At 42.8% G+C, this 16634-nt stretch overlaps 1 protein-coding gene across 1 annotated transcript in view; it reads left to right on the forward strand.

Annotated features, from left to right (window-relative positions):
* Window positions 1-16634, forward strand: part of NPSR1 (neuropeptide S receptor 1) — a 138356-nt gene that overhangs the window by 85794 nt on the left and 35928 nt on the right. The window contains exons 3-5 of the mRNA XM_019509035.1: window positions 1104-1207; window positions 2202-2295; window positions 9607-9808. Of these exons, the coding sequence (XP_019364580.1) occupies window positions 1104-1207; window positions 2202-2295; window positions 9607-9808 (400 nt within the window). The remainder of the gene's footprint in view (window positions 1-1103; window positions 1208-2201; window positions 2296-9606; window positions 9809-16634) is intronic.

Genomic DNA, 16634 nt, shown 5'->3' on the forward strand with positions numbered 1-16634 from the left:
GCACCACTAGGGCTGGGCGGGCTGTAGGGGGCCTTTAATTTTAATCATGGATTTGGGGGGTTTTATCAGAGAATTTGCAATTTTTTTATCCAGGAAAACGAAGATCCCTGGTTATAACCAAGTGAATGCAATTACTGAAGTTGTTTGACATAAGTGAGGTCATCCCGTGTATTGGAATTATTCACCTAATGTTGCAATTGTAAATTTTATTCAAATATTGGTTTTATTATTAACTATTGTTATTATATATATTTTTCTGCTGCTGCTTAATCATTTCTTTGTTGTATATAGTTGTACATAATAAAGAAACCCGTGCATTCATTGAGTTCAGAGTAAATTCCTGGGCAGTGAGGGTAAGGCACACACCTCTACATGGGACACTTCGGTCTGCAGATCTGCCTGAGGGGTTCCCAGGGCTACTGGCACCCTGAGGATCCAAAATCCAGCACATCACCCAGCCTAGTGCTCTGGCATGGGTTACACAAATCCACAAAGACCAGACAAGATGCTACCTTGGTAAACAAGAAGATACAATTGGAGTGGTGTGGGGGAGATATAGCAGTAGTTAATATTGAAAAGCATGGAATTAAAAATGGAATTGGTTTAGAATTCCATGATTTTGAATGAAAAAGGAAAGAGATTTCTAATGGGATGGATGAACTAGAATCTGCTGGTAGGTGAGGTCGAGTGGGACTACGTAGAGACAGCTCCTTGCAGAATTAAGCACTGTGAATTTTTATTGAGAACACTTTGCCAACTGTAATGCAATGTCCTTAGGCTTTACCCACATACAAATCTAAGGCACTGTCATTGTTACATTCTTCTATGCACAAAAAATGGTTACTTTCTGATTGAAAGGTTTCATTTTGGATTAAGAAAACAAGATAAAAGAGGAACAAAAGTAATGTCTCTATTTGGTGTATTCCCAACCTGTGTAACAGTCTGCACTGAACAGATCACAAAATGGCTGGCTTTTTCAGCAGAATAAGGAGCTTTCACAGATAAGAAGGTACAATAATACATACTACTGGAACACTACAGTATACGGATAAACTACACTCATTTATCTCTGTTGATGTATCTTAATTTATATTTTATTGTAGATTCTTTCACAGGACTGATAAACATAATGACTGATATTATCTGGCGCTTCACTGGTGATTTCATGGCCCCTGATTTTGTTTGCCGAGTCATTCGCTATTTGCAGGTACAGAAACTATTCAATATCTAATACACCTACACACCAAAACACAGATAAGAGCTCACAGTTTTGTAACCTCATGTGTGGTAATAGCAGTTCCTCATTAAATTGCTATTTAGGACAAAAACACTCCATTTAAGAGTGATTTATATTCAGGAAATATTTTCAAAGGCAAAAAATTGCAATAAGCCTGCTAATTCCCATTAATGTTCACTGAGAATTAGGTATCTAACATTTGTGTTTTTGAAAAATCCTTTTATGCCTTTTTCCTCTTCCAAAAAATTGGTTGTGTCTTCTTTCTAAACATAGAAGGCCAGAATTTGATTTCACAATATGTGGGGTAAAGTGACTGTAACCTCACAGAACGCATTTAGTTACTTCACGTTCATATCATTGTAATTGGGAGCTAAATTTGGCCTTGCTATTTGAAAATAATGAGTCATGATTCAAAATACTTGTGAATGTGTGCAACAGACTCAAAATAATAATACTTTTATGCAGTACTTGATTCACTCTTGAGATCTGATATTGAAGGCATTTCATAAAACTACTGTTTTAAACCTTAGATGCCTATTTCATAGTTAAAGGGCCAAGCCAATCACAACCAACTCTGAAACAGTCAAGCTCCCCACATACTATAGGGTAGGGAAAATTGTAACTGAGCTATGAGGATACACATTCTCATTTGGTACTGTTTTCAGATTCATTTAACTAAAGGCAATGAATACCACGGAAAGGCATATCATATACCAAATGAAATCTTTGGCTGCCTTAGGGAAAGATTCTACCTCAGTTACATTCAATAGTACCTTATTGAGAAAGTAGACCCACTGATTGTTTTCAGTGTGGCTACTCATGGAATAAGGTACACTATGAACAGTAGCAAACTCTTGTCGTAAGTATTGGTAAGCAAATAGTTAGGTTTTCAAATGTCACATATTGAGACTATCATGGTTTAAAGCGCTTTCTAAAAAAATGCTATTTTCTCTTATTTCTTCAGGTTGTCCTTCTCTATGCTTCTACGTATGTCCTGGTATCACTTAGCATAGACCGATACCATGCCATAGTTTATCCAATGAAGTTCTTGCAAGGAGGTAGGAGAATTTTTGTACCTCACTGTTGTTAGAAATGATGTTGTTTTAACAGCTTTATTTCACTAAACAATTTTTTAGTGACAGGAGCAGTCTGGTTGCTATTGATCCTTTAATAATGTTAATTAATGTTATTAAAGTGGGGAAATGAAGTCCAATCATAAGCACTGGGTGAGGTTCACTGGTATGTCACTGCATGAAATTATTTGGGTAAAGGAGTTGGGGAATTTAACTATTTTTAAAGTGACCGTTCAAAGTGGTGATGATAAAGTTTTTTAATTTCACTTATTATATTAGTATCAATGCAAAGTTTTTTAATTTCACTTATTATATTAATATCAGTGCAAACAGAAAGATGCAATTCCTTCTTGAAGGAGCTTATAGCTTAATGCCAACCATGATGTACTGGGGTCAGTAAATCCAGAGATGATGTTCTGAGGAGAACAAGAATTACCCCAGTTGTTGCTGTCAAGAAAATATACTCTAGTAAAACATAAATTATTACCCACATTACAGGAACAATGAAACTCTACAGCCTGTCTCAGTTTAATAGCCCCCTTTTGGCCTTAACATCCTTTAATCAATCAGAACAAGTAGCTCTGTACTTAAGGCATGTGGATCAGTATGTGTAGTTTTTGGTAACATTTCCCATAATTAGGTCAACTTTTCCAGAACTGAGTGACTAAAATGAAACTTTTCCTTTCAAAAATGCCAAGCAATTCCCATTGATGTCAGAGTATGCTCACAAGACACTCAAAATTCTTACCATGGATTTAGGTGCCTAATATGAAGCAGATTAATTTTGCCACTGTAGGTTCTTCATGTGTAAAATAAGAAAAATAGTTCTTATTCCGTTACCTCTGGGGAAGAGGCGTTTAACAGTGAGGAACCAATTTAATTAATCTTTTTAAGGCACTTTGAAGACATGAAAAGCTCTACCAGTGCCTCATAGTATTATAGAAAATTTTGTTAAGGTTAAAGAATTAATCCCATATCATAAATTTCCTTGCACAAGGAGGGAGAAGTATTTTGTGTCATACAAATGCACCTCTGACAGGCTAAATCAAATTATCTCTTCTTTTCATATAATATCTCAAATGCCATGAGGCCCATGTTTTTCATCCCTTGCTAAGGTATCTGGTAAAGACAAAACAAACAAACAAGCACAAAACCTAAAAGAGAGAAGAAAACAAAAATGAAAGATTTATTAGAAAGAAATTGCTACCCCCCGACCTGTTTGGCAATGTCAGGAGCCAGGTTTAACTTGAAGTAATTCCTTAGATCTCTGTCAAGTAGCAAACTCTAATGATCTTTTTTAAAAAGAGAAAAACACCGGCCTTGTCCAACTGCATGGCTAATTGAAAATTCCCATAGGCATCACTTTGGAATAGGGTGGCCATCATAGAGGATATTCTGGTTTTCTGCTACTCTGTCCTCTGTCTGCTGTTGATACAAAACCGGACGCCTTTATGTCCTATTTTTTCCTCTTCCAGAAGAAGAGGAAAATAGAGGACATAAAGGTGTCCGGTTTTGTATCAATAGAGGAAAGAGGACACCTGGACTGTTCTCTATGATGGCCACCCTACTTTAGAATGTGATAGTAAACCTTGACCAAGGGAAGGCCAAATTACACTTTAACCTCACAGTGTTAAATTTTTACTTGATATCTGCAGTGGGGGGACACTGCCATTTCCCACATGCTTCAGAAGGAAAGTGGATAGAGCTGATCATCTAACAGAATGAAATACTAATGTTAGTAATCAGATCAATTTACTCCTGATAGTTACCGTTGATAGTTCAATTAAGTATTTTATATTCATTTTGCACAGGCACAAGTGACTATAGAAAGACCAAAGCAATAGTAAATCCTGTGTCCCAATGTCTACTCTTTGTTCTATACTTCTACACTTTATCTTCAAGAGGATACTGGATAGGCACCTGGCTGGGGTCTTATGACCCCTGCCAACCCCAGTGCTCCTTCCTGCCCATGGCAGGGGGTCGGACTAGATGAGCTGTCTAGGTCCCTTTCGACTCATTGATTCTATGATTCTAATTTAATAATCAAACTAATTATAAATAATAAAACATATAATAAAAAAAGCAGATTACTGAAGTTTTTTTTTATAATGTAAGGTCTTTACCAAATTTGCATAATTGATCCTCACAACAGCTTAGGTAAATCACATTCTTTTAGTTTATTGACGGAGACTATGAAGCAGAGAAGTCAGTGAAATGAAAAAATCCATAAAGAGAGACAGTAGCAGAGTTAGGACGGGGATGTATGGGTAGGCAGTTCCCAGTTGATGCTTAATGGGTGTGTCTACACAAGATGCTTTACTGCACAGTGGGCGTAGCTACACGAGACACTTTAGAGACACTTTACTGTGCAGTAGAGCTAATTACTGTGCAGTAAGCATCCATGCATGTCTACACGTGCAGATGCTTACTGTGCCGTAATTGGCTCTAATCATGAGAAAATTTGCTATCTGAAAATGCAAGTAGCAAATGTATTTGAGATTAGTAATTGCAAAGTAGTGTGTGTGTAGACACCTGACTGGGAGCAAATGTGTTTCTGGTCAGCCAGGCAGCTGGGGGCAGGAGATTGCTCCCTGCCCCCAGGAGCTGCCTGCTGCTGAGGTGGGCTTCACCACTAAATCCTGGGTGGGGACAATGTCCCTCTGCCCTGGCAGCAGGGAGCTCTCAGAACTCCACTCCATTCTGATTGTGGGGCCAGGGCTGGGAGATCCTAATCTCTCAGCTTGAGTCCATGTTCATTGGGCCAAGTCTGGGAAATCCTTATCTCCCAGTCTGAGCCCCATGGTCATGGGACTCAGGCTGAGGGATCCTTATCTTCCAGCCTGAGCACCACAGTCACAGGACCTGGGCTGGGAAATCCTTATCTCCCAGTGCCAGCTCCATGGTCGTGGGGCCCATGCTGGGAAATTCCTCTCTCTCAGCCTAAGCTCTGCAGTTGCAGGATCCGAACTGGGAGATCCTTCTCTCCCAGCAGCAGCTCTGCAGTCATAGGACAAGTGCTGAGAGAGAAAAGATTCTTCTCTCCCAGTGCCAGCTCAACAGTTGTGAAGCTGGCACTGGGAGAGAAGGATTTCCCAGCCTGGGTCCGGCAACTGCGGGGCTTGAGCTGGGAGATACGGATCTCCCAGCGCTGGCCCCACAACCATAGGGGTGGTGCTGGGAGATCAGGATCTCCCAGCCCCCACCACATGACCATGGAGCAGGGACCAGGAGCTGTCTGTTTCCAGGGCAGGGGGACATTGTCCTGGTCCGGGATTTGATGGCAGAATGCATCCTGGCAGGAGGCAGCTCCTGGGGTCAGGGGCATCTGTCTCCTGGCCCCTGGGCTAGCACCCAGGGGGAGCCTAGAGCTCCTCCTGGCTGCTGCAGGGGCTGGTTGCAGGGCAGCAGGGAATGGGAGCAGTCTGCTGCCAGGAGCAGCAAATCTGCTCCTGCATCCCTGCACATGTAGACACGTGCCTGGGAGTTTTTAATTCTCTAGTAGTTTACTTGAGAGTAAACTGCTTCCAGATCAAATGCATGTTTAGATGTGCCCAGTAAAGTGTCACTGTCTACATATGCACAACATTTATTGTACAGTAAATTAATCTACTGTGCAGCTAGCTACTGCCTGTAAGTACAGGTAGTAAATTAACTGTGCAGTAGATATTGTGTAGTAGCATGTGGTTAGATGCTGACTTGGAGCCAAATTTCTTCCTGGTCAGCCCCAACACCAGTGGGCCACAGGGGTGGGGAATTTCTCTGGTCCTCACACTGCTCAGGTCCCAGCTCCCCACAGGAGCCAGGAGCCTAGCAGCACTAGGATTTGGAAACTTTCTGCTTCCCCATACAGCCAGGGGCTGGTTGGAAGCTGTTCCACTTCTTGGGTAGCTCCCGACAAGTCCCAGGCTGGGTGGGGATTTTTCCATGCAGCTGGGTGCTGTACCATTTCTGGGGCAGCTCCTGGCCAGCCCTGGGTTCTTCAGGGAAATCTCTGCCCAGCCACAGGGTGGCCTGGAGCCACCCCAGAAGCAGGGTAACTCCTGGCCAGGCCCTAGTTGCTTAGAGAAATCTCTATCCAGCCAGCTGCAGACTGCTCAAGGGAATTGATGTGCATCCCAGGGCTGGCTGGCAGCTGCTCCACAACTGGGACAGCTCCCAGCCAGCCCTGGGCTGCTCAGGGAAATCCCCACCCACCTGTAGGTTGGCTGGGACCCGCCTCAGAAGCAGGACAGCTCTTGAACAATCCCCAGCTGCATGGGGAAGCCCTCTTGGGCATGGAGTTTGTTTTCATATGCACAGGGCTGGGAGAGCTCTGCAATGGCAGCTGTCTCCCAGCCGTGTGCACATCAGGATCCCTCCAGGTATGCATGGGGCCAAGAGAGAGGTACCACTGCAGCTGCCAGAGTGCTTCTGGCCTCATGCACATCAGAAGCTCTCCCTGGCTGCTGCAGGGGGGCCAGACCAGGGTAGGAGCAGCCAGGGTTCAAATTATGGGGGAGGTTGGGGGGGTGAACCCCCCGTAAGAGACAAGAGCCCTCCCATAAGAAAACACCCCTGCAGGCCGGTCAGCCCCCCGCCTGCCCTGAGCCTTCGAAGCAGCCCAGGTGGTGGTGTCAGCAGCGGCTCCTTCTGACTGCCACCGCCATAGACTCCCCCCAGAGCTGAAGTGTAATTCAAACCCTAGGAGCACCCTGTACCAAGCTGCCCCAGTTGGGAGCAGATTTTCTCACAACAAGGAGCATGTGTAGACATGCTCCCAGGGAAGGCTTACTGCATAGTATTTTACTGCTCAATAAGCCTTTATAGCATCAATAGCACATGTAGACATGCCCAATGTGAACTAAATGCTTTTTGTGGCCATCATATATAGCAAAGGCTCTCAATTTAAACTAATGTCATTTTTTTTGAGTTAGTTGATTAAAATGTCATGTTCAGAGACTGATGTTATAGGATTTTGTTTATCCCTTATAACAATATTACTGATCAGGTAGCTAAACAAAAGTAGTCACACAGTAACTCATTAACTAAACCAAAAAAGTTCAAGCCTCCCTTCAAACCATACCTCAGAGAAACACTTCATAAACAAGCCCTGCATTTTGCAGCAAAAGGACACAAATTCAGGATCTGTTGAAGCAATGGACCGGGAGAGAAAATTCCAGAGTATCACAGTAGAAAACTTCCTTAATGGATCAAAAAAAAGTAGTGAATCAAAATATTTGGAATTTTGCTTTAAACTTTTAATTACAAGACCTTAAAATGAAAAGAAAAATGAAGGAAACATCATGATTCCCCTGGAGTGAAATTCTTCACCCTACATCTGACATACCTTATGTTCTGATGCACTCCAGTTCATGAGTGGTCCCATTAATTTCTGTGGACCTACCTGAGAAGTAAGATATTATTTATAGCAAATAAGCAAAACAAAACTAGCCATAAATAATTAAATATTATGACAATTTTCTGGGTGGATATAAGGCACAATAATGGTAAAGGCTTAAACAAGGACAATGAGGTGTTATTTGCTAGAGGCAGGTTATGTACATCCTATTCCCAGCTCATTGATCTAACAAACATTGTAACAATACATGATTTGGGAGTTTGCCCAGTTGTACCAAAATGTGGTGGGGATTTTCCAAAATGAACATCCTTAATTTATTTGGGTGAAATGAGAAATAAAAATAAAATGTTTGAGGTAAAATTAAATGTTTAATTGGAGAGGTTTTAACTTTTGGAGGTCAAATTCATTTGATTTATAAGCAAAGCATGATTCAAAATAAAACATTTCAGAATTTCAGAATATTTTTTCTCTTTTTTGGCCAAAACAATTCAACGAATTAATTTAATGTTTGGGTGGCCTGAATTTGCATTTTTTTTCAGTGAACAAGAAACATTTTTCAGCCCAAGTATTTCACCCAGGTCTAATTATAACCACTAGGCAACTTTTGCATATCTTGTACAAATGATATTTCTCATATCCCTTACAATCAGCAGTGGAAAAGAACTTGCAGGTCATCTTATCCATTCTTCTGTTTCAGGTGTGTTTCTAGAGTATATTTTCCTGCAAATCAACCATTGTAATTTCAAATATTTCAAATGGGTCTGCACTTCATGGTCTACAAGAGCTCTCTATAAAAAATATTTCATGAGACTTGCAGTTTCCCTTCTGTTAATGTAATCTGTTGCCCCTTTGTGTTGTTTTCCACCATTCATTTCCCTACATGATGTTAATGCCACTATTTTAACCCCCATACTTTACCTGACTATTATGGAATTTCTCCAAGCAATTTAAATAAACAAGTTTCTCCAACACTGAACAAAAGAAGCTTTTTAAAATTATAAGGATAAATATTACAGCTGATATTTTATAAAGCATAAAATTACCTTTTGAGCACTGCTCTTATCTACTTTTATAGTGCTCTTTGGAAAGGATTGAGCTTTAAGTAGTATAGATGTGCACATTTTAAAGTGATTTCAAGGACAATATCTAGGTGTATAGAATCACATGCACTCAGCAGCATATTTGTGTGTGAGTATAAGTGAGATCTTCAACAGCTATGAATCAGTGCTGCTCTATTTACTAGCTGTTCCAATCTCTCCTAAAATATGTTCTGATATCTGTTTCTTGCCAAAGCCCAAAACGATTTTCATTAAAAACATGTAGGTGTGTTGAATCTGAGTCATTTTGCAGAAAGGTTTCTTTTTTCAGCGAACTTCTGGCATAATACAAACAGGTTCACTTCAGCACACTTCTTAGTTTCCTGCTAATTTTCATGGTGGGTTACTGGGGAGCTTGGTTTCCAGGGTTAAGTGTCCCCTCAGCTGTCTTTTCTCACTTGCAGCATGGAGGCTTCTTTTATTTTGTTACTAACATGCTATTGTTTCAACCCTGTCTTTGATATTGCCGTATGAGAGGGCACTGCTGGAGAGGTACTTGCCCAAGTAATTGCCCAGATCACCTTGGTTGGAGGTGGCTACTTTATCTAACTGAAATCTATGAACTCTCATATTCCTCAATTGTTGCACCTGACCTATATCTTTAGTCACAGTACTTCTAATTCAGCTGACTTCTACTACCCTAAAATAGCAGGTCAACATCATAAAGCAACTGGTTTTAATCCTAAAAACTAAGCTTCCTTCCATTGCAGTGGCAATAGACTGCAGGAAAGAATCCCAGTTTCCTCAACCCAAGGCCTTTTCTTCCATGCATGCCTATGAATTGATAAGACTCTCCAAAGAAACAACCTAGAAATGCCAATACATCTGTACTAATAACATTTGTTTGAATTTGTTGAACAGAAAGGCAGGCAAAAATTCTTATTGTGGTGGCCTGGAGCCTCTCTTTCCTGTTTTCGATTCCGACTCTGATTATATTTGGGAAGCGGCAACTATCTAACGGAGAAGTGCAGTGCTGGGCCCTTTGGCCAGATGACTCCTATTGGATACCTTACATGACAGTGGTTGCTTTTCTGGTATATTTCATTCCTTTGATTATCATCAGGTAAGAGTCCTGGAGGGTAACGATACTTGATGGGTACTTGGGTAGTAACAACTTGTCATTGTCACTTCAGTTTTTTAATTTACTACCCATTCATAAAGTTTAAGATAAAAGCTGCTTTGATATAAATTGGTACAGAGTAAGACTCTGTATTTCTTTGATTTGTTCATTTGTCTCATATACAGAACAGACCGATTACGCTGGGTGATTTCCATGCTGTTTTAATAGTAAAAAGTGTTAATCTGAACAAGAATAGAATCCACAAGTGGATGTCTCTCCCAAGCTGCAGACTTCACAGACCTCATTATACCATACTGTCACTCATTTGACATTTCATTAAAAAACCCCTCACACTTAATAAAAGAACAGGAACTTCATTTCCTTCATTAATGTGACCTTGATGCCACCTGAGTTCTCAAGCTTCAGCATATTAACAAACTGGTTCTTAGCAGCAATCAGGAAGTCATTTTACTTGATGGTACTATATAACTAGGTGCATAATAGGGAAAGAGATATATAGGTTTTGCAGTATCTTTCATCTAGAGATCTCAAAGCATCTTAAAAAAGCAAATGTATATTAACAGGACCAAAGAATACTTCCACCCACTTTTCACTGGGGGAAAGGAGTCACCAAAAAGTTAAATGTCTTGTCCAAAGTCAGGCAGAAATTCTTAAGCAGAAACTGGAATGGGGTACAGGTCACCAAATATCTCAAACTTTACAGAGGGGTGTGAAGAGAAAAACTTCATGGCTTTTTATGGTCTTCCATTAAACCATCTGTCAGTGGTCATTGCTAGACATTATACTGAACTACTTGAACCGTAAACCCATTTTTATTTAGCAAGAATAAATAGGAAGAATTCTGCTAGAAAATACATACTTTCTGGCCTTATATTAGAAACCAGTTCACCCCTGTTGAACACTGTATCTTTCATATGCTGTAAATCCCTTAAATAATTCTCCCTCATATGCATATTAATTCCCTAATGCAATGGTTATCATCCTTTTAAGGCTCAAGGAGCCCTTTCATAACTTTTGTCAATTAAGTGGCACCCCATTTCAAAAACTCACCTATTTATTACAGTGCTTACCTTCTTGCAAAAGATCAGGACAACGGGGGTGGGGAGTGGCCAAGCAGGGAGAGCTTATCTGCTTAGGTCCTCACACCTCCTTTAGCACCCTTCAAAGGATCGCATGGCACCCCAGGATGCTGCAATATCGTGGCTGAGAATTCCTACCTAATATATTAATACTACTAATTTTTCTCTGCAGGTAAATCAATGATTAAATTAACTGTATGGTGAATAGACATGGATGTTTATTTAGATGGTAAAGTTGTTCTTTACTAGCTGCTTAATTAATCACTGGCATCCATGCCACCAGGTGACAGCGGGCATGTTACATAAAATCTTACCATGCCCAACAAGTCCCTTCAAACATGCCACCTACTAAAGCAGAAGCATCCATGTAGCCCTGCACAGACAAAATGATGTTGCAGGAATAAAGGCACACAGCGGGGGTCCTGATCCTGCCCTGTGCAATGAGAAGAGTCTCAGACCCCAAATATATGTTTTACAGACTTATTCTTGTATCAAAAGTTTTATTTCTGATGAGCAATAGATGCCGTATAGTGAACAGTAACAAGAAAATCAGAGACAGGGTTTTTCTTTTCTCCCCTATCACTGCAGGACTCAGTGGGCAGTACTGCAGCAGTTCAAACTTAGATCATCATAGAGGCTACTTCTGGCCTTAAAAGCTCTGTATTTTTCAAAATGGAACCAGTGACTGGCTATTGCTCAACCAGCTACAAACATCAAATGATTCAATGAAGTTGGCATTTTATTCATACCATCTGGGATACAGAATAACCTATTTGTTACAGAAATAGATAGAATTTTCTGGTGTGTGAAATCTATGTATTTTGTTATATTGCTGTATTAGTTGTTTATCCCAGTTGGGAAACTAAGTGATAGTCTCAGGGGTGAATTACCAAGTATTGGAGCAATCTGTTGGAACTGGTGAATAGTTCAAAATAGGCTAGAAAATATTAAATCTAACAGAGTTTCTATTTCAAGGAAGGAAATGGATTTCAAGACAGATATAAAAGTCTGTAGAGTGAGGACAAATCTAAGGGCAAACTTAGCCAGTGAGGCAGTAGGCAGCAGCACTTTTGAACAATCTGCAACACTCAAATACACCATGGAGGCTGCCTCTTAAACTGGAAGCTGTGCATCTTTGATGTCCATAGAGTGCTTCAGACAAACTAGTTAACACTGATGAATGACAGCATTAAATAGCTCAGCCCATGCTAATTACACCCCTTGTGGTGTCACATACAAGTAGCTAGAATATTTCTGTTTAAACAGGCAGCCTCCCATGGATTATTTGAGGGTACTGCTGCTGGGCAAAGTTAATTTGTCATATAAAAAGCAATGTCACCTGTTGGCCTGGATGTTAGAAACTGATTAAATGACTAGACTAGTAAGAGAAAGATGTAGAGAGAAGAAGCAGCTTTCAGTTCTAGTAGAGGTTGGTCAAGGACTCAGAGAGTACATGGATTTGACTGGGAGCAGTTTACTCATGAATAAACTACTTGCGAGTAAACGTTCCTGGACAGGCATCTACATGTGCAGGGAAGCGGGAGCAGATTTGCCTTTCCAAGCAGCAAACTGATCCCACTTCTTGAGGCCCCCTGCATCAGGCCTCTGCTGCCACCAGAGGGAGCTGGAAGCTGGCCCTGCCCTCCAGCCTCCGCTACTTGGTGTGGGCAAGGTCACTGACGGAGAGGCCATCCTGGAGATGCGTGGCACCCTCCAGGATATGCTGGGGCACATGGTGCTCTGCATGCACAAGCCCCTGATGGTGGTGGTGGGGTTCTGCACCCTGAGGTTCCTCCAGTGCATTGGGGCCCTGGACAGGATCCACATCCCCACCATCTGCCCATCCCGTGGTGACCACCCTACTACAGCCAGTGGGGCTTCCACACCATCATGCTCCAGGCCATTGCCAACCACTGTGGCACCTTTATGAATGTGAGTGCCACCTGAGTGGGCAGTGCCCATAATGCCTGCATCTTCTGGAACCTCCACCCTGCCAGCCCTGGTGCAGAGTGGGCACTTTGAGCTGAGGGTGCCAGTCCTCCAACTGAGTGCCATGGTGATCCTACCCCTTCTCACTGGGGACTCTACCTACCCGCTCCTCCCCTGGCTCATGTGGCCCTACACCAGCCAGCTGGACCCCCACCAGGCCCACTATAACCAGTGCCTGGGCCAGACCCACACCCAGGTCATTGTCACAGCCTGCATGCTGCATAACATCTGTGAAGCCTCAGGGGAGCTCTTTCAGAAGGCCTGGGCAAAGGAAGCACAATGAGCAGAAGACACCTGGCAGTAGGAGTACCAGCTTCAGCAGCAGTGACAGCAGCAGACATCCCCCCGCCCCCAGCCAAGGCCCTAGGTGAAGCACACACCTGCCAGTTAGGGCAAAGCACCGGGTGCAAGAGGTGCTGGCCGACCTACCTGCTCCTGAACTCCCTGCTGCAGCCCACCTGGACAGCCACCCACAGACCCTCCCCACCACTGCCCATCCCCAGTGCCACACTCACTGTGGGCAGTTCTTTGAAAAATACTTTATTGCCCTCACACAGACCTCCCCTCCCCAACAAAAGACCCCTGCCCCCTCCACCACCAACTCCACCGACCAGCAATAAAATATCCTCTTCCCCATACAAACCATTTACAATTGTGTTTTCTCTCCTGGGGTGGGGGCGGGGAGCAGGGGTGTGGTGCCTAGGGGGCAGAGCCCAGGGACAGGTGGCCAGAATCTTGGCCTCTGGCTGTTCTCCCATGGTTATGCAAACTGTAGCAAGCCTGGCAGGCAGGGAGCTTGCCCAGGGGTGATGGCAGCTGCCAGTCTCCAGTGTGGGCAGCTCCCCCTCTGGCAGCCAGTGGCCAGGGACAGGGCCATTTTGCAGTCCTGGATCCTGCTCTGCAGCTGTGTGGGGCTGGGGCAAAAGGCAGGGCTGGGCCCAGCCCAGCCCAGGGGTGGGGCTGTGGCAGGGGCTCCCAGATGATGGAGATGGCACTGGACCTCCACCCAGGCCCACAAGAGGGCCTATTTCTGGGTAGTGGGCAGCTGCCAGGGGGTAGGCAGGGCAGTGGGTGGCACAAAGGCAATGGCCAGGATCAGGATGGTGTCCAGCACCCAGCAGTCCTCCTCCATCACCTCCACTGTCCTGGTAACAAGCACAACCTGCTGCTCCACGGCCTCCATATGATGCTTCTCCAGGGCCAGGATCTGTGCCTTAAACTCCCAGTCAGCCCGGTCCTGCACCTCCCAGTGCTGGTCCCATGCACCCTGGCAGTAGATGTCCTTGCCTACTCAGGCAAGGCTGGGTGAAGTTTTAGACCTAGGTACATCCTGAAACTTTTATCTTTGACAGACTCTAACTTTTATTTTTCTAATAACTTCTCTTTTTAAAGCTATTTCTGGTTCTCAGCTGCTTTGTGGAATATTTATTGTTGTCCTGTCTGAGAGGTAGCCCATTCCTTAGCCTTTGAGGGAAAGGAAAAGTTGAAGGAGGGTCCAAGACTAGGTGAAGTTCAGCTTCATGGTGAAAGGCTCAGATAAAGGAGTGAAACACTTTTTCAGAAGAAAAATTTTCTCTCGCAAGTCAAAGCGTTAACAATAGAATCTAATGTTGCGTACCTGACCTAGACAAGAGCAAGATTTCGTAACGTCTTTGAAAAGACAACAGCTAGGGAGCAGTCTGTACCTCTTCACTTTGTTTACTTCATTCTCTTCTGGTACAAACATCCCAAGAGGATTTCTTCTTTGCCTCTGGGCTTCATTATTTGTGGAAAAGCAGCCTTACTGTGATACCTTTCCTCACATAAATTAGAGGCATAGTGTATGGTCCTTGAAAGTAGAGCTGTATCTGTATGCCTTACAGACAGTTCAATTTGGGAAAAGTGCAATCAGTCTTGCTGGTCTCCACCACAGCTGATGCTGGAAGCACATGAGCCTCTATTGTCTTTTTGTTTTATTGTAATATAAGTAGAACCAGCTGCTTCTGATCTTCATTTCCAGAAACAATAGCACTGTTTAGGTAAGTCAAAGGCTAATGAGTATTGTAATATCATGCTGTTGTAAAGTTATGTCAGCAAGCGGCCAGGTAGCTTGATGTGCTTTCAGCTGCTTTGGCAAATAAACAGCATTCTTTAGTTTCTTATTCTTTAATCATAGCTATCTGGTTTTACTGCTTCCAATCAAAACAGATTTCTCTCTATCAGAATGAAAAATGGAAAACCCTGCGACCTTTGGTGGCTGAAATCATCTGTTCCAGTGGAGCATCTGTCAGCTGAAGTTTTTAATCCTGGTTAAACTTAGCCTGAAATTGGTCTCCAGAGGAAAGCAATAACTTTTGTATTTTGCTTATAGCCACATTAACTTTGTTAAGCAATCCATTCTCAATGGCAGACTGCACAGCTGTCACAAATTAGCAAGATCATCATTTGTTCCCCTTTAAAATAGTGAGAATCACAGAGGTGGAAAAATACCTTTCAGGTCATCTAATCAATCTTTCCTCCTTGGCAAGACAGTTATTTCTTGTACACTGCTACATTTTTTAGAGATAATCTAAGTTAAAAAACCAAAAAGGCAGGAGACAGGAGACAGCTGTAACTCTTATCTGTGTAAAGGTTTAATGTCTACCCATGATGATGATCATGTCTACCCATGATGAAGCTATGATACACTTCTTATTACGGAACAGCCGTTCTCTTCTACAGGACATGAGATCAACATAGGTTGGCATTTACCTTAAAGTTTGTAGTCATAGACTTAGATGCATCTAGGCAGTCAAAAGTAGAGAGAAGGCAAGAAGAGTTCCAATATCCCTATATCTCTAGTTATGCTGTATTTGAACTACAGCATAACTACAGGATTTAAAAAAGGCTTCAGGTATGAGCTTGATATGAGCTTAATCTGTCCCTATTAAAGAGAACAGTTAAAAATGTAATCAACCACCCACATCTTGGTGATCAAACCAGCTATAGTATGCTGAGCTCTTAGAGCCTCACTGCATAATGAAGCCCTACCAGGATTCTCATACTAGGCTTTCCCCCTAGGGGAGTCAACCTGAAGGCATTATCAGAGAACTTTTAAGGTTTGGCTAAGACAGGTGGGGACAGGATCTCTTGGGACAGTCAGACATACGTTTGTTTCATCATACCTGCTAGCTCTCACATTGGGAATCAGCATCCCATTTTCAAACCCCTTATCTGCCTGATTAGAGCAGACTTTAACTCGGGTCTTCTCCCATCCTGAGGGAAAGTACTCACCACAAGGTTACTGGTTATTCTAAGAGAGAGGCCTCTCAGTCCTTTCTGCTGACTTTGTTCTCCAAATTATGAAATATTAACTGGGCATGGAAAACATATTAATAAAATGTTAATTCAATGTTAATAAGCCACATTTCATTAATAATATAAAAGGGGGAGACAATTTCAACACAACAGGGCTACTTCCTATTATATCCAAGTGCTTGGTAGGTAGGGCATTCTCCTGGGACGTTGGAGATGGGGGTTCAGATTTCCACACTGACTGGCAGAATGTGGATTTGACGGTTGTTCTCCTTCACTCCCAAAGAAATGGCCTAGTCCAGGAGTGCTCAAAGACCAGTCTGCAGGCTAGATCCAGCCCATGACACTGGGTCATCCAGCCTGTGGGGCACCCAACAGGTCCATGAGGGGCCTGGGTCAGGCACACAGGACAGCACAGGGCCAGCAGGGCTGGATGGAGCCCTGGAGCCCCAATCCCAGGCTGTAGG

This window comes from Gavialis gangeticus, unplaced genomic scaffold (genome assembly GCF_001723915.1).
Source record: "Gavialis gangeticus isolate Ggan-Ray unplaced genomic scaffold, GavGan_comp1, whole genome shotgun sequence".
Lineage (NCBI taxonomy): Eukaryota > Metazoa > Chordata > Crocodylia > Gavialidae > Gavialis > Gavialis gangeticus.